General features: G+C 47.9%; 1 protein-coding gene across 1 annotated transcript in view; it reads right to left on the bottom strand.

Moving 5' to 3' along the window:
* The window catches only part of TRIM14 (tripartite motif containing 14), a gene marked incomplete at its 5' end in the record, with an annotated part of 31,155 nt that extends 12,442 nt beyond the window's left edge, over positions 1–18,713 (bottom strand). The window contains 3 exons of the mRNA XM_039910809.1: positions 3,712–3,945; positions 11,169–11,264; positions 18,441–18,713. Coding sequence (XP_039766743.1) covers positions 3,712–3,945; positions 11,169–11,264; positions 18,441–18,713 — 603 coding nt within the window. The remainder of the gene's footprint in view (positions 1–3,711; positions 3,946–11,168; positions 11,265–18,440) is intronic.
* Positions 18,714–22,674: the final 3,961 nt, after the last annotated feature.

The raw sequence follows: 22,674 nt of genomic DNA, 5'->3' as shown, positions 1-22,674 counted from the left end.
ATGGACTGGAGTGGGGAGAGACAGGAGGCAGGGAAGGCAGCAAGGAGGCTGACACAGCCCGGCGGGATAGGATAAGTGTTTGGATTAATGTGGTAGCAGTTTGGATGGAGAGGGAAGGATGGATTTTAACAATGTTGTGAGAGTAGAACTGATGGGATTTGGTGACAGGTTGAATGAGATAGATGGAGGTAATGATAATGCCAAAGATATGGGCTTGTGGGACAGGAAGGATGGTGGTGCTGTCTACAGTGATGGGAAGATCAGGGAAGGACAGGGTTTGAGTGGGAAGAAAAGTAGTTCTGTTTTGGACATGTTAAGTTTGAAGCTGTCGGAGGGACATCCAAGTCCCTCCGACAAGGGACATACCTTGAAGGCAGGGGGAAATGTGAGAATGCAGAGACTATAAGCTTGTGTGGGCAGGGAATGCGTCTGTTAACTGTTATACTGTGCTCTCCCAAGCGCTCAGTACAGTACTCTGCACACAGTAAGTGCTCAATAAATACAACTGAATGAAATGATAAATGAAAGGGAGAGAGATTGGGGCTGGAGATGTAGATTTGCATATTTGATAAGGACTCTCTTGGTGCCAAGTACTGTACTAATCAGGTTGGGAGGAGTCCCTGTCCCACATGTTCATTCATTCATTCATTCAATAGTATTTATTGAGCGCTTACTATGTGCAGAGCACTGTACTAAGCGCTTGGGATGAACAAGTCGGCAACAGATAGAGACAGTCCCTGCCGTTTGACGGGCTTACAGTCTAATCGGGGGAGACGGACGGACAAGAACAATGGCACTAAACAGCGTCAAGGGGAAGAACATCTCATAAAAACAATGGCAACTAAATAGAATCAAGGCGATGTACAATTCATTAACAAAATAAATAGGGTAACGAAAATATATACAGTTGAGCGGACGGGTACAGTGCTGTGGGGATGGGAAGGGAGAGGTGGAGGAGCAGAGGGAAAAGGGGAAAATGAGGCTTTAGCTGCGGAGAGGTAAAGGGGGGATGGCAGAGGGAGTAGAGGGGGAAGAGGAGCTCAGTCTGGGAACGCCTCTTGGAGGAGGTGATTTTTAAGTAAGGTTTTGAAGAGGGAAAGAGAATCAGTTTGGCGGAGGTGAGGAGGGAGGGCGTTCCAGGACCGCGGGAGGACGTGACCCAGGGGTCGACGGCGGGATAGGCGAGACCGGGGGACGGCGAGGAGGTGGGCGGCGGAGGAGCGGAGCGTGCGGGGTGGGCGGTAGAAAGAGAGAAGGGAGGAGAGGTAGGAAGGGGCAAGGTGATGGAGAGCCTTGAAGCCTAGAGTGAGGAGTTTTTGTTTGGAGCGGAGGTCGATAGGCAACCACTGGAGTTGTTTAAGAAGGGGAGTGACATGCCCAGATCGTTTCTGCAGGAAGATGAGCCGGGCAGCGGAGTGAAGAATAGACCGGAGCGGGGCGAGAGAGGAGGAAGGGAGGTCAGAGAGAAGGCTGACACAGTAGTCTAGCCGGGATATAACGAGAGCCCGTAATAGTAAGGTAGCCGTTTGGGTGGAGAGGAAAGGGCGGATCTTGGCGATATCGTAGAGGTGAAACCGGCAGGTCTCGGTAACGGATAGGATGTGTGGGGTGAACGAGAGGGACGAGTCAAGGATGACACCGAGATTGCGGGCCTGCGGGACGGGAAGGATGGTCGTGCCATCCACGGTGATGGAGAAGTCTGGGAGCGGACCGGGCTTGGGAGGGAAGATGAGGAGCTCAGTCTTGCTCATGTTGAGTTTTAGGTGGCGGGCCGACATCCAGGTGGAGACGTCCCGGAGGCAGGAGGAGATGCGAGCCTGAAGGGAGGGGGAGAGGACAGGGGCGGAGATGTAGATCTGCGTGTCATCTGCGTAGAGATGGTAGTCAAAGCCGTGAGAGCGGATGAGTTCACCGAGGGAGTGAGTGTAAATGGAGAACAGAAGAGGGCCAAGAACTGACCCTTGAGGAACTCCAACAGTTAAAGGATGGGAGGGGGAGGAGGCTCCAGCGAAGGAGACCGAGAATGACCGGCCAGAGAGGTAAGAGGAGAACCAGGAGAGGACAGAGTCCGTGAAGCCAAGGTGAGATAAGGTATGGAGGAGGAGGGGATGGTCGACGGTGTCAAAGGCAGCAGAGAGGTCAAGGAGGATCAGAATGGAGTAGGAGGTTTCCAGTCTAAGCAGGAGGGAGAATGAGTATTAAATTCCCATTTTCCGAAGAGGAAACTGAAGCATGGAAAAGTAAATAACTGACCCAAAGTCACGCAGAAGTTATTGAGCCAGGATTAGAACCCAGGTCCTCTGACGCCCATGCTCTTTCCACTGGGTCATGCTGCTTCTCACTAGGCCACACTGTTTCTCTGGCATGATGGCTAGTAGCTTTTAAGCTTCAGGGACGCAAGGCTCATGCTAATCTGTGCAGTTGGTTTACGTAGTCCTTGCTACTTCTTGCCTGCAAAACCTTTCCTGTCCCATTTTCTAAATATGCTCAATAGTTGAGAAGCCACAAGGCCTAGTGGAAAGAACATGGAGTCAGGACATCTGGCTTCTAACCCCAGCTTCATTACTGGCCTGCTGGGTGACCTTGGGCAAATCACTTAACTCTCAGAGACTCGGTTCCCTCATCTGAAAAATGGGGATTCAATACCTGTTCTCCCTCACGCTCAGACTATAAGCCCCAGATGGGACAGGGACTGCGTCTGACCTGATTATGTTGTATATATCCCAGTGCTTAGCCTAATAAGTGCATAATGACAATAATAATAGGCATAACTAATAATAATCATTCATTCATTCACCCAATCGTATTTATTGAGTGCTTACTGTGTGCAGAGCACTGTACTAAGTGCTGGGGAAAATACAATACAGCAATAAAGAGACAATCCCTTCCCACAATGAGCTCACGGTCCAGAAGGGGAGACAGACATCAGTACAAGTAAGCAGACCCAAACATGAATAAATAAAACTACAGATATATACATAAGTGCCGAGGGGCGGGGGGAGGAGGGGGGGGAGAACAAAGAGAGGAGCGAGTCGGGGTGACGTGAGAGTGGAAGATGAGGACAAGAGAGGCTTAGTCTGGGAAGGTCTCTTGTAGGAGATATACCTTCAGTAAAGCTTTGAAGGCGGGGAGAGTAATTGTCTGGCAGATTTGAGGAGGGAGGGTGTTCCAGGCCAGAGATAGGATGTGGACTAGGGGTCGATGGCGGGGCAGGCAAGATCGAGGCCCAGTGAGAAGGCTAGCACCAGAGGAGCCAAGTGTACGGGCTGGGTTGTAGAAGGAGAGAAGGGAAGTGAGGTAGGAGGGGGCAAGGTGATGGAGAGCTTGAAAGCCAATGGTGAGGAGTTTTTGTTTGATACGGAGGTGGATAGGGAACCACTGGAGATTTTTGAGGAGGGGGATGACAAGCCCTGAACGTTTCTGTAGAAAGATAATAATAATGATGATGATATTCAGCCTGCCTCTCAGATTTGGATCAACCAAAGACACCCTGGCAAAAAATCTGTCACCAATATTGAACAAGAACTTATGCTCTCTCCCAAACTCACATATTCTGATTGTGGAACAGAATCTTAAAATTTGAGGCCCAACATACTTATTCAAGAGAAAAAAGGACAAGTAAATCAAAATGTAGCTCTTAGTGAAGTTCTTGTAATACTTTTTGACTTCACATCTCAATTACGATAACACAAAAATCACGAACACTCCTACCTGCAATAACTGAACAGGGTCAAGCTGCTTTTGTATCCTTCTGACTTGGTCTGAGAAGCTGCTTATGTCGTTAATTTGGTCTTGACACAAGTCTACTTGCTCATCATAAGTTCTAAGTGCATGCTCAGTGTTCTTGTCAATGAATTTCTTTGCCAACGCTTCCTCTTCATCAAGTAGTAACCGGAGTTGGGTGAATTTTTCTGTTAGCCATGTTTTACTAGCCAAGGCATGATTCTAAAGGTAAAAATAAAATTCTTTAAAAAATGCAAAGAAACACATAAGCAAATATTTCCTTACCAGGAGTAATATTTCATAGAGAAGGCTCAACACATTTTAGTTTAGTTTACCCATCAAATCAAAACTCTTCAGATACTCTCTACCTCCACCAGCCCCTCTTTCCAGGTAGTTTAATTTGGGCTTGAGGTCTTACCTCACTGTCTCTTTCTGCTTTCTCTGCTTCCCACTGGTGTTAGGTAATTCCACACAGAACTGATTACCCACTTCTTCATCTTAATTTTTCAGCCCTGCCCATAAAGTTTCTAAATGGGGATGTAGTCGTTGTGAGTGCCTAGAACACTGACTTGACTGACAGTCAAGTCTTTTAATCTGGAAGAATGACTCCAACTTGTTCCTTAAAAATGCGGTTGTACTGAGGGGTAACTTTTCCTGTAGATTTACCTGTTATAAATTAGGATCTGTTCCAGAACCAACTACAGCATGACACCCAAGCACTACAGGTATTATATAGTGTAAATCCTTCCTAGTCTTCTGAAATTCTGCCCTCTCCACACCCTGAACTCATGCCCCTCCATGCCCGGGCATCCCAGTTTCAAAACACTTTGGTTGAATCTGTATTAAAGGAATAATCTTCCCCCCAACTCTCTTCCTCTTGACGCTGAAAGGATTTGTGAGTTCATTCATTCCATTGTATACTGAGCACTTACTGTGTGCAGAGCACTGTACCAAGCACTTGGAAAGTACAATAGAGTAATAAAGAGAGACAAGTCCTTTCCACAACGGGCTTACAGTCTGGAGGGAGGGGAGGGGAAGGAGTTATGTACAATTAATCTACAGGGTAGCATATAAACCTATCTTTTCAAGCTGACTACGTGGCCTATTTTTTATGGTATTTGTAAGTGTTTGACACATAGTAAGTGCTTAATAATAATAATAATAATTGTGGTATCTGTTAAGTGCTTACTATGTGCCAGGCACTATTCTAAGTGCTGGGATAGATACAAACTAATCAATTTGGACACAGGCCATGTCCCACATGGGGCTCACAGTCTTAATCCCCATTTTACAGATGAGGTGACTGAGGCACAAAGAAGTTAAGTGATTTGCCCAAGGTCGCACAGCAGGCAAGTGGCACAGCTGCGATTAGAACCCAGGTTCTTCTGACTTCCAGACCTGTGCTCTATCCACTAGACCATGCTATCTCCCTCTAAAAATGTCACACTGAGTTAGACCAATGGTTCATTCAACTCCAAGAGTGGCATCAGAGAATGCTTTTTTTTTAATGGTATTTGTCAAGTGCTTACTGTGTGTCAAAGCGCTGGAGTAGGTACAAATTAATTAGGTTGGACACAGACCCTGTCCTACATGGGGCTCATAGTCTAAGTAGCAGGGAGATCAGGTATCCCCATTTTGCGACTGAGGAAACTGAGGCCCAGAGAAGTTAAGTGACTTGCCCAAGGTCACAAAGCAAGCAGTGGCAGAGCTGGGATGGAATCCCAGGTCCTTCTGACTCCCAGGCCCGTGGTCTCCCCATTAGCCCACGCTGCCTCTCCATGCTGCTTGGAGGAAGCATGATGGTTGTTTTCTTAGTCATCCATCCTTATGATTAGGAATGTACCTAACGGTCCTAAATCTCCGCTCCCACTAACTTCAGCCTGGACCTAACATCCTTAACTTTTTTCCCTTTCACATTCCTATCTCTATACTGTAAACTCGTGGGCAGGGAACGTGTCTCCCAACTCAGTCATATTGTACTCTCCCAAGCATTAAGTACAGTGCTCCGCACAGAGTAAGTGCTCCATAAATACAACTGATTGATTAATAACGCACCCATGCATTTATTTAAACTCTTCTGGAAACGATGAACATTTTTTTTGCCCCCACAATTTGCTAGGGTAAGGAATTCCATGTTCTTTTTAAAACACCGTGTAAAGCACTAATGGAACACTGTATTAAGTGCTTGGGGGAGCACAAGAGAGGTACTAAACATAATCCCTGCACTCCCGGCGCTTACATTCTGGCAGAAGAGATAGACGCAAAAATAACGTACAAGTACGAGAAAGAAGGAGAAATGGGCATATGAAAGAGTGAGTGCTTATACAATAGGGTATATAAGTCAATCAGTCAATCAATGGTATTTATTGAGCGCTTACTGTGTGCAGAGCACTGTACTAAGCACTTGGGGGAGTACAATATTATAGAGTAGGTAGACGTAATAAGTACAGAAGTCCTACAGTTGAAGAGTTGGTGCCAAAGTGGCAGTTGGGGGCTATAACCTGGAAAGAAATGAATTGGGGAAGTCCTTCTGGAGGCGATGTGGTTTCAGACAGTCTTTCGAGGTGAAAAGAGCTGTGGTCTGGTGTCAGGGAGGTCTACGAGAAGGCTGATAGGGTAGTCGAGTCAGGATATGACAAGTACCTGGACCAACATGGTGGCAGTTGGGATAGGGAGGAAGGGGCAGATTCTGGCGATGTTGTGAGGGAACAACAGGATTTGGTGACTGATTGAATGAGGGAATTGAAAGAGAGAGAGGAGTAGAGGATAATGTCAAGGCTGTGGGCTTGAGAGAGAGGGAGGGTGGTGGTGGTGTCAAGAGTGATGGGAAAGTTAGGAGGAGGAAAGGATTTGGGAGGGATGATGAGTTCAGTTCTGGACAGGTGAAGATTGAAGTGTTGGTGGGACATCTGTGTAAGAGATGACTTGGAGGCAAGAGGAGATGTGAGACTGCAAAGAAGGAGAGAGGTCAGAGCCAGTGAAGTAGATTTGAAAGGCATCTTTCATAGAGGTGGTAGTTGAAGCTGTACGAGAGGATGAGTCCCCAAAGGGAGTAAGTATAGACTGAGAATAGAAGGGAACTCAGAATGAACCACTTGAGGGACTCCCAGAGCTGGGGGTGGTGGTTGGCAGAAGAAGAATCTGTGAAAGAGACTGAGGAGTAGTAGCCAGACAGGTAGGAGTAGAACCAGGAAAGGACAATACCAGAGAAACCAAGGTTTGTTAGTGTTTCCAGGAAAAGGGAGTGGTCCATACTGTTGAAGGCTACTAAGAAGTCAAGGAGGATAAGGATGGAGAAGAGTCAGCTCGATTTGGCAAGAAGGAGGTCATGAGTGACCTTAGGGGAGGAAGTGGAGGCAGCAGGTGTAAACGACCTGCTCAAGGAAAGGACAGATAGGAGAGAGATGGGGCAATGGGTGGAGGGTGCTTTGGGTTATTTTAGGATAGGATTCTCCTGGGCATGTTTGAAAGCAGTGAGAAAAGAATCCTCAGAGAGTGAGCAGTTGAAGATGTTGTTCAGGAAGGGGAGAATGGGTGCAAGGGCTTTTTTATAATGTGAAGGAATGGGGTCAGAGGTGCAGGTGATGGGGTAACTTTCAAAAGCAGGAAGGTATCTCCTGTTCAAAGACAGCTGGGAAGGATGAGAAAGTGAATGGGACTGGAACAAGAGGGAGCCAGGGGGATAAAGGGGAGATTTGAGGGCATTCTTGCCTGATGGTTTTGATTCTGTCAATAAAGTAGCTGGCAAGGTCATCAGGGAGAGAGAGGTAGAAGATGGAGCACCAGGGATTGAAGGAGGTAGTTAAAAGTGAGGAATAGTTGTTGCAGGAATAGCGTGCATGGGAATCAATAAGGGGAGGGGAGTAATGTTTCTGAGCAGAGTTACAGCAGGCGAGGATATATTTCCGATAGATGAAGTCGGCCTGGTGCCTAGATTTCCACTAACAGCGCTCCGTGTCAAGGCCATCTGGGGCTTGGGGTTGGTGGTGTGAGATCGACAGAGGGATGAGGTGCAAGGGAGTTGAGTTCCCTCCTCATGTATGGTTTTATTATGCATTAAGAGTGCTGTTAGGAAATTATGGAATGTTCTTCCGACAACCCATGTCTATCTGAATAGCATGCAGTGCGATGTCGGAAGCAACAGTTTTACACACGTGTGGCATCGGACACAGGTGAGTACTCCAACACGAGTTTCTCTTAACACAGGGTTTATTAGGTTCTTAACCCCGCATTATAGGGGAAACATCTGTACTTTAACTAGGCAGCAGGTACAGCTTTCCTTGGGGAGGCAGTGAGGCCTAGCAGCAAAAGCATGGACCTGGGAATCAGAGGACCCGAGTTCTAATCCTGGCTCTGCCACTTGCCTGCTGTAGACTTTGGGCAAATCACTTCACTTCTCTGTGCCTCAGTTTCCTCATCTGTAAACTGGGGATTCAATACCTGTTCCCCCTCCTGCTTAGACCGTGAGTCCCATGTGGGATGGGGACCAACCAACCTGATGAACTTGCACCTACCCTAGTGCTTCGTAAAGTGCTTGGCACACAGTAAGCACTAACGAATACCACAATTACTTCATGGAATCTAGTTTCATCTGCACTGCTTAAGTAGGTTTGCTAATAATGACAACTAAACTCTCATATCGACAAAGGAAAATTCTAAAGAACCAAACCAAATAGGTTCCACTGAAGGTTTTTTGAAGGCAATTTTTCTTTTATAGTTTAGTTTTTTGATGATTAAACGTAGGGTCACCGTGCTCATTAATTCCATTTGGGATTGGAAACTTTGGACTGTGCATGAAGAATATTGACTTTAGTTTGACCGCAAACCAGTCTCCACGATAAAGCAGGATCTATAAATACTGACCTTTGTGTAAGCATGCCCATGTCTCCCCCATCCTAAAAAACCCTCTCTCGATCCCACTTCCCTTTCCAGTTATCACCCTATCTCCCTACTACCCTTCCTTTCCAAAATCCTAGAACGAGTCATCTACACTTGCTGCTTAGAATTCCTTAACTCCCATTCTCTCCTGGACCCCCTCCAATCTGGCTTCCGTCCCCTCCACTCTACCAAGACTGCTCTCTCTAAGGCCACCCACGACCTACTTCTTGCCAAATCCAATGGCTCCTACTCCATTCTAATCCTCCTTGACCTCTCAGCTGCCTTTGACACTGTCGACCATCCCCTCCTCCTCCACACCTTATCTCACCTTGGCTTCACGGACTCCATCCTCTCCTGGTTCTCTTCTTATCTCTCTGGCCGGTCATTCTCGATCTCCTTCGCAGGCACCTCCTCCCTCTCCCATCCTTTAACTGTTGGAGTTCCTCAGGGGTCAGTTCTTGGCCCTCTTCTGTTTTCCATTTACACTCACTCCCTTGGTGAACTCATTCGCTCTCACAGCTTCGACTACCATCTCTAGGCAGATGACACGCAGATCTACATCTCTGCCCCGGTCCTCTCCCCCTCCCTTCAGGCTCGCATCTCCTCCTGCCTCCAGGAGGTCTCCGCCTAAACTCAATATGAGCAAAACTGAGCTCCTCATCTTCCCTCCCAAGCCCGGTCCTCTCCCAGACTTCCCTATAACCGTGGACGGTACGACCATCCTTCCTGTCTCTCGGGCCCGCAACCTCGGTGTCATCTTTGATTCGTCTCTCTCGTTCAACCCACACATCCGATCCATTACCAAGACCTGCTGGTCTCACCTTTACAATATCGCCAAGATTCGCCCTTTCCTCTCCACCCAAAAGGCTACCTTACTGCTACGGGCTCTCGTTATATCCCGGCTAGACTACTGTGTCGGCCTTCTCTCTGATCTCCCTTCCTCCTCTCTCGCCCCGCTCCGGTTTATTCTTCACTCCGCTGCCCGGCTCATCTTCCTGCAGAAACGTTCTGGGCATGTCACTCCCCTTCTTAAACACCTCCAGTGGTTGCCTATCAACCTCCGCTCCAAACAAAAACTCCTCACTCTAGGCTTCAAGGCTCTCCATCACCTTGCCCCTACCTACCTCTCCTCCCTTCTCTCTTTCTACTGCCCACCCTGCACGCTCCGCTCCTCTGCCACCCACCTCCTCACCGTCCTTTGGTCTCGCCTATCCCGCCGTCGACCCCTGGGCCACGTCCTCCCGCGGTCCTGGAACGCCCTCCCTCCTCACCTCTGACAAACTAATTCTCTTCCCCTCTTCAAATCCCTACTTAAAGCTCACCTCCTCCAAGAGGCCTTCCCAGACTGAGCTCCCCCCTTTTTCCCTCTGCTCCCTCTACCCCCCCTTCACCTCTCTGCAGCAAAACCCTCTTCTCCTCCCTTTCCCTCTCCTCCTCCCCCTCTCCCGTCCCACCCCCTCAGCACTGTACTCGTCCACTCAACTGTATATCTCTTCATCACCCTATTTATTTTGTTGAATGAGATGTACATCACCCTGATTCTATTTATTTGCCATTGTTTTTATGAGATGTTCTTCCCCTTGACTCTATTTATTGCCATTGTTCTTGTCTGCCTGTCTCCCCCGATTAGATTGTAAGCCCATCAAAGGGCAGGGACTGTCTCTATCTGTTGCCGATTTGTACATTCCAAGTGCTTAGTACAGTGCTCTGCACATAGTAAGTGCTCAATAAATACTACTGAATGAATGAATTCAATGAATGAATGAATATGTTAATGTGTACAAAGTTAGCCAGGAGCTTTCAGGCCTGCTGTATATATTCGATGAGAACATTTTGGGTTATATTCTGACCTTTAGTGGCGTCTCTCGATTTAGCGCTTATACCAGGTAAACTATTGTATTAAATGCATTTCTATTATTAACTTATGCTCCCGAGCCCCAACTGGACTTTAAGTTAGCTGGGCCCCAACAAACAAGAGCATTGAATGCAATGCAAATCCAGGTATGAACAGTGAAGCTTCCTCTACAGCCTTCTCCTTTTTGGTGAATGCTAAGGTGGGGCAACAGCTAAAGCTATTGGAAGCAGATAGCTGCTCTGGGAAACTGGATCCCTGAAACCCAGTCTAGAAGCCCCTTACTTTTCTTTTCCAGTAGCCTCCACCAAGGGCTTCATTCTGTAATGGCCACTTGAATGTAGGACTAATTTATGCATAAATCACCACTGTAAAAAGATAGCCTAATGGGAGAGAGTCAACTCCCGGAAATAACTCTCTGCAAAAGGAGCGTGGTCACTGGTAAGAGGAGTCAAAGTGCTCTGAGTTTTAATTCCGCCTCTGCCACTTGTCTGCTGTGTGACCTTGGGCAAGTCACTTCCCTTCCCTGTGCCTCAGCTCTCTCATCTGCAAAACAGGGATTCAATACCTGTTCTTCCTCCTACGTAAGACTGCGAGTCCATGTGGGACTTGATTATCTTACCTTTACCCCAGTGGTAAGTGCAGTCGTGGACACACAGTAGGCACTGAAATACCACCATAATTATTATCATATTATAAGCAAAGTTCACCTTACCTTAAGGTCATCAGCAGCTTTACTGATCTGCTTTATGTTGTCAACCTCTTGCTTCTTTTTAAATGCTAATTTCTTCAGGCATTCATTGGTGAGTTTCTAAACGTAAGATTAAAAATACATATTCAACAGTTGTAACTTCCATTTCACCCACACTACCAAGCAAAAAACCTCTGAGTTACCTTCAATTTCCAAGCCCACCACCAAATATATACGTACATCTAGGTCTCCACCAAATCCTTCTATTTTCCCCCTATATAACATCTCCTGCCTATCCATTACCCATACCAAAATGAATGAATTTTGTTAGGGGTTGATTGAGATTGCAGAGGTTTGGCTCAATTAAGTGGTGTCAGAGTTGCAGGAGAGGTGAATAGCCTGACCAGATTAACTTTGTGAGAGGTGAATAGCCAGATTAAACAATCAGAATGCTTTCCAAAAGCAAATCCATTTAAGTGCTTAACACAGCACTGTATTAAGTGCTTGGGAGAGTACAATAGCATCAAGCACTTATCCTACCCCACCTTGACTACTGTTATCAGCCTCTTTGCTGACTTCTATGTCTCTCCCCACTCCAGTCCATACTTCGCTCTGCTGCCCAGATCAGAGAAGCAGCGTGGCGCAGTGGAAAGAGCACGGGCTTTGGAGTCAGAGCTCATGAGTTCAAATCCCAGCTCTGCCACTTGTCAGCTGTGTGACTGTGGGCAAGTCACTTAACTTCTCTGTGCCTCAGTTCCCTCATCTGTAAAATGGGGATTAAGACTGTGAGCCCCACGTGGGACAACCTGATTCCCCTGTGTTTACCCCAGCGCTTAGAACAGTGCTCTGCACATAGTAAGCGCTTAACAAATACCAACATTATTATTTTCTAACAAAACTGTTCAGTCCACGTTTCCCCACTCAATAACCTCCAATGGTTGCCCATCCACTTCCATAAAAACTCCTTCCATTGGCTTTAAAGCACTCAATCACCTTGCCCTCTCCTATCTTACCTCACTGATTTCCTACTACAACCCAGCATGTTCACTTCGCTCCTCTAACGCCAACCTACTCACTGTACCTCAATCTCATCTATCTCATTACCGACCCTTCAACTCATATCCTGCCTCTGGCCTGGGACGCTCTCCCCATTTATATCTAACAGACCATCACTTTCCCCACTTCAAAGTCTTATTAAAATCATATCTCCTCCAAGAGGCCTTCCCCAACTTAGCCCTTATTTTTCCCTACTCCTTTCCTGTCTTGCACTGTCCTTGCACCTGGATTTGTGCCCTTTGTTTAACCCACCCTCACCCCCACAGTACTTATGTACAAATCTGCAATTTATTTTAATGTCTGTCTCCCCCTCTAGACCGTAAGACCTTTGTGGACAGGGAACATGTCTATCAACTCTGTTATACTGCACTCTCCCAAGGACTAGTACAGTGCTCTGCACGCAGTAATCACTTGATAAATGTGATTGATTGAGAGACTAATAATAATGGTATTTGTTAAGCACTTACTATGTGCCAAGCACTGTACTAACTGCTGGGGTAGAGACAAGATAATCATGTTGGGCACAGTCCCCGTCCCACAAGGGACTCACCATCTAAGTAGGAGGGGGAACAGGTATTGAACTCCCATTTTACTGATTAAGAAACTGAGGTACAGAAAAGTCAAGTGACTTGCCCTAAGGCACTCAGCAGGCAAGTGGCAGAGTCAGCATTAGAACTCTGGTCTTCTGACTCCCAGGCCCCTTCTCTTTCCACTAGGCCACGCTCCTTCTCATAAGTGCCTAATGAGATTAGTTTCATAGTTTCTAAAATACTGAATTCGTCCTTATTGTTCCTCTGGACTGAAACATGGCCAACACCTCCAAACAGTACAAGTAAATGTTTGAATTGAAAATCTCAACCATTTTATAATCACTCACCATGAACTCTAACAATCTTCTGAAATATTTGACTTGATTTAAAGCACTTGGCTTTAAAGCCCTCAATCAGCTCGCTCCCTCCTACCTCACCTCACTTATCTCCTACTACAGCCCAGCCCACACACTTTGCTCCTCTAGCACCAGTTTGCTCACTGTCCCTCGATCTCATCTATCTCACCACTCTCATCTATCTCACCACTGACCTCCTTCCCATGTCCTCCCCTTGGCCTGCAACTCCCTCCCCGTCCATATAAACCAGAACTACCACTCTCCTCACTTTCAAAACCTTACTAAGGTCACATCTCCTCCAAGGAGCTTTTCCCAATTGAGACCCTTCTCCCCAGGCTCCCTCTCCCTTCTAGATCATCTCTGTAGTTGGATCTGTATCCTTTGGGCACTTGGTATTCACCTCACCCTCAGCTGTACAGCATTTATGAACATAGCCACAGTTTATGTATTTATAATGATGTCTGTCTCCCCAGCTAGACTATGTAAGCTCACTGTGGGTAGGGAACATCTCTACTAACTCTGTTGTATTAGTGGATAAAGAAGGGGCCTGTGAGTCAAAGGTCATGGGTTCTAATCCTGGCTCCCCCACTTGTCTGCTGTGTGACCTTGGGCAGGTCACTTCACTTCTCTATGCCTCGGTTTCCTCATCTGTAAAATAGGGATTGAGAGTGGGAGCCCCACATGGGACAGGGTTTGCTTGTATCCACCCCAGCGCTTAGCACAGTGCTCTGCACACAGTAAGCGCAAAATAAATAGCACTGACAGATCGCCTGATTTCTCCATCCCGTCTGGATAGGTCAATTCGGGAAGTTCTCACTGGAAACACCTTCTCTAGGCATTTCTCTGGTTAAATTACAAGAGCTTTCTTGATGTTATTCTCCTCTCACTAGACCGCTGACACTCTCTGCTTGCCATCTTACTGAACAGATTAACAGTTCTTACGGAAAACTTCTCAGCCAAGCTGAACTATAATGACAAAAAATTCAACTCTACCTTCAATTTTGACACATCTGCAGTTACTACCTATAAAACAGATGACAGGATTCAAAATCATTCTCTAACCTATAAGGCTGGAGTCATGAACAACAGCCAGAAAGCAGCTTGAAAGCCTTTTTGAGTGGCAGTGCCTTTAGGCTGCCAATCTAATGAAAGGACAGAAACAATACTGTTCTAGGGGAGAAGTTTAGGGGAAATACACACTTTGTAGCAAAGGGGAAAAAAGGGACCTTATAAAATCATGCACCCACTGCACAGACTTGAGCTATAGTGAAATATAGGTCTTGATCTGTTCCCTGGGGGAGCTGGTTTGCGTAACTCCCTTTGGGGAAGAGCAAGGAGAACCATTATTCCCTCCACTTCTTTTCTCTATCCTGCAAATATGGGAGTGGAGCAAGTCTCTGCTTGCCATCCCTGTGCAGACTGAAAGGGACTTTTTTTAGCCTCCATGCAGTCCTGACCTAGGCTGCTTGTGGAGGTTGGGGCATTCATTGGGGTGGATGTGAAAACCAGTCTGCCTTAGAGAATCTGGAAAGGAGGTGGAAGGTGGCTCTCTGTATGGTATTCTCAAGCCCGGAAGGCATGCTGCTAACAACTTCTTAGATGCAGAAGAATCAAACCTATTAATACATTTCCAAAGCTTCCTCTTGGAGCAGCAGGTGCAGGCAGATGTGGCCTGGGTGGGTCATTGGTCCTCTATGGGCCCTCTCCAAAGGAAAAAGGGCACGCAGATGGCACACAGGGGCAGAAACGTTTTCAGGGGCTTGGGAGTGTGGCTGTGGGAACTGCAGGGAGCTAGCCAGAAGCTAGCTATTGCCCAGACAGGGAAAGAAGAGAAGGTAGAAAGGTTAAGAGTTAGCTCTCCCCAGGAAAAAAAAAATCCAAGAGGCTGCTGGAGGCTCGCAACCAATTCTGCAAGAGACAAGAGGAAAGAAAATGATGGTGATGGGTGGGGAGGGAAAGGGGAAGGGAATTTTTGCTGCTCCTGCAGCAGACAGGAAACCAACTTTTGCATTACTGCCAACATCTCTGAGCTTTAACGAAGACTATTTTCAGGTCACTTCCATATGATGAAATTCTTAAGAGTAATGATAACTGTGGTATTTATTAAGTGCTTCCTCTCTCCCAAGGATTGTACTAAGGGCTGGGATAGATACAAGATAATTGAATCGGACTCGGTCTCTGTCCCACACGGGGATTCCAGTCTACGGGGAGGGATGAGGAAACTCAAGCCCACAAAAGTTCACTTAACTTCATTGTGCCTCAGTTCCCTCATCTGTAAAATGGGGAGAAAGGCTGTGAGCTCTATGTGGGACAGGGACTGGGTCCAACCTGATTCAGGTAGGGCCTTTCCCACTGATAAAAGCGGGAGTAATTCAAAATTAATCAGGTTCACAATTGTCCAGATTGCCCTTTGGGCCTTAGACTGAGCCTCAGTTGACTGAAAATACAACTTCTGTTCAGGCTCCTTAGTTCTGAAACTAATTGCCTGCCTTTGGGAGCTTGCAAGGGAGCGTTCAAGGATTTAAAAGTGAGCTGAAGAGAGCCACATGGGGTCATAGCTGCACTGTCCTGGTTCGAGTTTCTTCCTTAGGGCTGAAAGACAGCTGAGAGTATCAGCGGTTTCACAGAGGCATCCTCAGTTGATGAACAGAGAGAAAGCAGACCTCCTTCACCTCCTGGGTCCTCTCTCTTTAGCAGTAGGGACGGTATTGATCGAGCACCTACTAAGATACACCTTACTGAGCACTCTGGAGGTACAACAGAAGGGTCCCCTACCCACAAGGAGCTTATACCTCCAGAGTATACCTCCTCTACTCTAAGAGGGGAGATGGCCGTAAAAATATTAGAAGCAGTGGAATTGGTGGAACCACGCTCAAGCAAATGCTCATACGCGCATACGTCAGTACTAAATACATTAGTGCTAAAGGCAGCTGTGGGGTTGATTTGACTCGAGGTGTTGGGGGAGGCTTGTTGGAAGAGGTGGAATTTTAGGAGGGCTTTGAAGGTTGGGAGACAGAAGTCTCGTGGATCAGGCAGGGAGGAAGAGAGTTCCAGGTCAGCAAAACAGTGTGAGGGCGGGGATGGAGGCGGGTGAGGAGATGAGAGCAAGGTATGGTGGTGGTAGCAGTAATAGTGTTTATTTGGTACCTACTAGGTGCAGTGCACTGTACTAAGCCTCCAGTACTAAGCTTTCCTGGCTAAGAGCTGAACACGGCCTAGTAAGATGCGGCAAAGCCTAGTGGAAAGAGCACGGAGAACTAGGATTCTAATCCTGACTCCTCCACTTGTCTGCCGTGTGACTTTGGGTGAGGTGCTTCCATAACTTCTCTGTGCCTCAGTTTTCTCATCTGTAAAATGGGGATTAAGACTCTGAGCCCTATGTGGAGCAGGGACTGTGTCCAACCTATTATATTCTATTTACCCTAGTGCTTAGTACAGTACCTGGCACATGGTAAGCGCTTAACAAATACCACAATTATTGTTTACTCCAGGCCACTCCAGGCAGACCTTCCCTAACCCCTCACTTCTTTACCCTATTCACCTTCTGGGTGAATATGTACTTGAGTCTGTATCCTTCAAGCCCTCAGGTACTAACCCCCAGTTACGTACATAGTCTTATACTTTACTATTTCCCCTTTCTGTAACTTATTTTAATGTCTTTCTCCCCCTGTAGACTGTAAGCTCATTATGGGCGGGTATCGTGTCTACAAGCTCTGTTACACTGAACTCTGCCAGCAGAGAGTAAACAACAAATACCACTGACTGATTGAGTGATCTGGGGAATGGTGGGTAAGGAGAACCCTGCATTCCCTTCTTTCTAATATGTTCCACTGTCAAGAGATAGATAAAATATGGGTGCTCTTTTAGATGGGGTGGTGGATGATATGAAGCATAGGGAGCAGGTGTGTGTTTGGGGGGCGCGGGAGGCGGTGAAATGAGGATGCCACAGGTTGAAAATGTTTATGAACCAGTGCACAAAGTGGGCCAAATTCGATTTACAGGCAGGGAAAGAATGCTAAATGTTAGGTACGGTCCCATCATCAAAGACCCTCTAAAAGCTGAGAATCTATTAAATGACACTGTGGTCTTCGCTCCAACTCTGAGAAAAGTCAGCATCTTGAAAAACAGCAAGGCACTCAGACCTACTCTGATTTTTCAAGCAGGGTGGAAAATCTGATACTCACCCCACCCCAGCCCCACAGCACTTATGTTCATAGCCCTATAGGCTGCCACTTTCTGTAGCTGTAACTTACCTTAACGTCTGTTTCCCTTTCTAGACTTTAACCCCACCATGGGCAGGGATCACGTCCACCAATTCCACCATATCATACTCGCCTAAGGGCTCAGTACTGTGCTCTTGCACACAATATACACCCAATAAATAGATTAAAATAAGTTTCCAGCGGAAGGACTAGAAAGGTAGATAGCAGGAAGTGGTTCTGCTTCTTACACCATCCCCCACTGGGGCTGTGAAATGCCGATGTTGTCATCATTACTGTCTTTAAGGGGAAAGGTGAGTGAGCTGATTGATCGAGGGACCTCACCGTTCTTCATTGCTGGTCCGATCCCTGTCGGAATCCTTTCGGGCAAGGCTTGGGGGAGCGGGATATAATCAGCAAAGTGCTCCAAAGTGAAACAGAATGCATCTTTGCAGCATCACAGATAGGAGAGAAGTGTAGGGAACACCACCAAAACCTCTGTAAAATGGGGATTCGATTTCTGATTGCCCTCCTACTTAGACCGTGAGCCCCATGTGGTGCAGGGACTGTGCCTGACGTGATTGATCTGTATCTATCCCAAGTGCTTAGAACGGGTGCCTAGCCCACAGTGATCGCTTAATGAATACTATCATTATCATATACCATTTTTTTTTTAAAGGGGGGAGGGACGTGGGGCCTGTACTGACAGGAATGCAGGTGCCTCGAGGAAAAAAAATGTTGGTATTTGTTAAGCGCTTACTATCTGCAGAGCACTGTTCTAAGCGCTGGGGTGGATAGAAGGTAATCAGGTTGTCCCACGTGAGACTCACAGTCTTTAATCCCCATTTTACAAATGAGGTGACTGAGGCCCAGAGAAGTGAAGTGACTTGCCCAGTCACACAGCTGACAAGTGGCAGAGTCGGGATTCGAATCCATGACCTCTGACTCCCCAGCCCGGGCTCTTTAGCCACGCTGCTTCTGAGCAACTGATTCCTGGGCTTTGGGGTGGGGAGAGAGGTGGCAAAGCAGAAAAGGCAAGGATGGAGTGCGGTGAGGAGAGAAGGGAAGGAGGGAGACGGGGAAGTCTTGCTCCCTGAAGGAAAACACCGAGCTGGAGAGGCTAAGTGGGGCATCGCCGTCCCGACGCGACCTGACCTGCTTGAGCACCGCCTCCTCCCGGATCAGGCGGACCGGGTGACCGCGGTGGGCGCCCAGCACCGGGCACAGGGCGCACACGCAGCGTCGACAGTGCCCGCAGAAGAGCTCGGCCTCCCGGCTGCTATGCTCAGGGCACCGCCACTTCCCCGCCGCCGCCGCCTCCTCTTCCTCCTCCTCGCAGGGGCTTCGTCTGTACGCCTCCTCCTCCGCCGCCGCCCCGCTCGTGGGCCGCGGTCTCAGCCATGGAGGCCGGCCGCTCGGCCCTGTACCTCAGGCTCGGGGCGGCACGGGGGTGGGGGACACGGGGCAGGGGGGCGGCGCGAGGGCGGCGCGAGGCCGGAAACGAAACCAACGTGCTCGAGCGCAGTGGTTAGAGAAAAAAAAAAAAAAAAAGCCACCCCTCTCGGGGAGGGGAGAAATCCAGGTTAATCGCAGGCCAGGAGCGATTTCCCTTCATTCGACCGCACGTATTGAGCGCTTACTGTGCGCAGAGCACTGTACTAAGCGCTTAGGGGAGTACAAGCAGCAGCGTGGCTCAGTGGAAAGAGACCGGGCTTGGGAGCTAGAGTTCGCGGGTTCTAATCCCGGTTTTGCCACCTGTCAGCTGTGTGACTTTGGACAAGTCACTGTGCCTCAGTTTCCTCCTCTGTAAAAGGGGGATTAAGACTGTGAGGCCCACGTGGGACAATTTGATTACCATGTATCTTCCCCCTCTCCCTCCACGTTGCTTAGAAGAGTGCTTGGCACACAGTAAGCGCTTAATGAATACCACTATAATAATACAATAGAACAATAAACACATTCCCTGCCCACAACCAGCTTTCATTTCAGCCCACTTTCCCTCTCTCAAGCAATAGCAGTTATGGAGTTTCCTCTGGGCAGAGAACACTGGGACTCAGTGCAGTACGATGGAGTTGGTTCTTTTTTTCTATTTGTTAAACGCTTACTATGTGCCAGGACTGTACTAAGCGCTGGGGTAGACCCCAGCTAATCGGGTTGGATACAGTCCAAGTTCCACATGGGGCTCACAGCCTTTTTATTCACATTAACGTCTGCCTCTCCCTCTAGACAGTAAACTCGTTAGGGGCGGGGAACCTGTCTGCTAACTCCGTTGTACTCTCCCAAGCGCTTAGCATAGTGCTCTGCACATATTAAGCGCTCAATAAGCACCACTGAATGATGATTAATCTCCAGTTTACAGATGAGGTAACTGAGGCACGGGGAAGTTATGTGACTTACCCAAGGTCACACGGCTAAGTGGTGGAGCTGGGTTTAAGATGTCAGGTCCTTCTGACTCACTCCCAGACCCATGCCCTATCCGCTAGGACACATTGATCCCTGTCCTCAAGGAGTTTATAATCTACCTTGGGGAGGCCAACAGTAAAATGCATTACAGGTAAGGGAAGCAACCGAGCATACAGATATGGAGGTAAGTGCTGTGGGGAAGGGGTGAGGGCCTAATTGCTTATTAATAATAATAATGGCATTAGTTAAGTGCTTACTCTGTGCCAGGCACTCTACTAAGCGCTGGGGTGGATACAAGCAAATCACGTTGGACACAGTTCCTGTCCCATGTGGGGCTCCTAATCTCAATCCCCATTTTATAAATGAGATGACCGAGGCACAGAGAAGTAAAGTGACTTGCCCAAGATCACACAGCAGACAAGTGAAGGAGCCAGGATTAGAACCCCCAGGTGGAACTAAGTGCATGGGTGAGATTGTCGGGAGGGAAAATAGGGTGATGGGGGTGAGAGCTTAGTCAGGGAAGGCTTCCTAGGGAGATGTAATTTGAGAAGGGCCTTGAAGATGGGGAGTGTAGTGGTCTGTCATATGTAGAGGGAGATCCAGGCAGGAGGGAGGGGGCTAGCAAAGAGGTCAATGGCAGATGAGGCGAAAGCTAGAGGCAGTGTGAGTAGGCTGGTGTTAGAGGAGCCAAGTGCGTGGGCTGGGTTGTAGCGGGAGAGGAGCGAGGATAAGGGGGAGAGAGCTGACTGAGTGCCTTGAATCTGATGGTGAGGAGTTTTTGCTTGATGCCCAGTTGGACGGGCAACCACTGGAGGTACCTGAGGCGTGGGGAGATGTGCTCAGAATACTTTTTTAGAAAAACGTTCCTTCTCATTGTCCTTAACGGGAGCTGAGTGCAGGGAACTGAACAGGCTGTTTGTTTTCCCATGGACTCCAGACCTTTTAGATCTGGGTTGGGACTTCTAACTCTCCGCCACTTATGATCCACCCATCTTTGACCCACTGCTCAAGCCATTCCCCCTGCTTGGGAATCTCTTCCTTTCTTCAAATCTGTCCAACCCATTCCAACTCACCTTCAAAGTCTTCTTAAAATGTACCTTCCCCAAGAGTCATCTGGTTTTTAGCTGTTTCCCCTCCACCGGCCCACTACAGATATGGCACTGGATGCCTTTATGTCTGGTATTTTTGTTTCTGAATGCACAGCCTCTAAAAACCCCTACGAAGCATTCAATAAATCAATAGTACTTATTGAGCACTTCATCACTGGGAAAGCATGGTAGAATTAATAGACACGATCCTTCCCTCAAAAAGTTTATCATCTGGTGGGGGAGATAGACGCTAAAATACATTACAGGTATGGGGAAGCAACAGAGTTAAATGATGTGTGCATAAGGGTAATCTGGATGGTGGTGGAAGGGAGATGAATACCCTAGTGCTTAGGTGTCTGGGAAGTGCTGAAGTAACAGTAGTGGGGGGAATCGGGTGGGGATCTGAGAGATGAATCAAGGAAGGCTTCCTGGAGGAGATGTGATTTTAGAAGGATTACAAAGATGGGGAGAGTCGTGGTCTGCAGGATATTGTTGTGGGCAGGGAATGTGTCTGTTATATTGTACTCTCCCAAGTGCTCAGTACAGTGCTCTACCCACAGTAAGTGCCTAATGCATATGATTGACTGACTGAAGGGAAAGGGAGTTCCTGGCAGGAGGGAGGATGTGAGCAAGAGGTTAGCAGCAACGTGAGATGAGAAAGAGGTACGGTAAGTAGGTTGGCTTGAGACAAGGAAAGCGTGTGAGCTGGTGGGTAGTGAGAGGAGCAAAGATAAATGGGGGGAGAGAGCTGATGGTGAGGAGTTTCTGCTTGATGTAGAGAGGGATGGACCACCACTGGAGATTTCTTAGGAGTGGGAAGACGGGCCAAAACCGTGTTTTGGAAACCTTATTGAACATGGTGCATTGTCATTGTGGGCAGGGAACATGTCTGTTTATTGTTGTATTGTAAGCCTGGGAGACGCTTAGTAAAGGGCTCTGCACATAGTAAGTGCTCAATAAATTAGATTGAAGTTAATACCTACGTCTCTGCCTTAGAGGGAGGCACAGGGGAGCAGTGTGTGTGGCTGAACTGCTCCCTTCCTCTGAAACATCAAAGGCAATTTCTAGTGAGGAGAGGAAGAGGCAGGTTGCCACTGCTCTGTCAAGAGCTGGAAAGGGAAGCGAGGAGAGTTTCCCCAGCCCTGAGACCAGGGAATGTCTCTGGCAGCGGTTGTGCCCATGGGGGCCTAGGTACCCTCCTCCTCACCTCCTGTGAGGAGATCCAGTGGAGAGGTCAGGGAGATCCACCCAGCTCTTTGTGCTCCATTGAACAGGCTCCCTAGACTCCCCTTCTCCCTTCCCCAGTTACCACCAGGCTGGAGGTGGAGGAGCTCTCTTCCCCAGCCTCACTTTCCCACCAGAGGCAGCCATGAGAGGGGGACAGGCAGTACCCTAGAAACCCCAAACCAAATCAGTTCAGCCGTCATTCCCCGAGGTACTCGGCCTCGGAGTACCTGAGTTCCAGCTCCTGCTGGGACCAGGGTCCTGATGTCTGATCCTCCTCTTCCAGAGGGGAGTGAGCTAGCACCCCAGGCCTTCCTCTGCCCCCCAAGATATCAATGGCAGCCAGATGAGTTTACTAAGATTGGACAGAAAGTACAATTAGTCATTCCCACAGGGTCAATACACCCTAGTTTTAATTCTGGATCTGTTAATAGTTACTTTATATTGCTGTTGGTTGTGGACATATATGTAAGTTAAAGTAATAGAGATTATGAATAGAGAAAAACCATTTAAATGAGTCTGGTCAGCAAAAGGGCATCCTCTCTTCTTGAGTACGGTCTGTGGCCACCCCTGCTTCCTGAATGTCATCCCATCAACTGACCGTACTGCACTCTCCCAAGCACTTAGTAAGGTGCTCAACACACTCAATAAATGCTCCCTCCCTCCTCCTGCCT

The sequence above is a fragment of the Ornithorhynchus anatinus genome, chromosome X5 (genome assembly GCF_004115215.2).
Source record: "Ornithorhynchus anatinus isolate Pmale09 chromosome X5, mOrnAna1.pri.v4, whole genome shotgun sequence".
In the NCBI taxonomy this organism is placed as follows: Eukaryota; Metazoa; Chordata; class Mammalia; order Monotremata; family Ornithorhynchidae; genus Ornithorhynchus; species Ornithorhynchus anatinus.
This window is presented reverse-complemented; position numbering and strand designations above follow the sequence as displayed.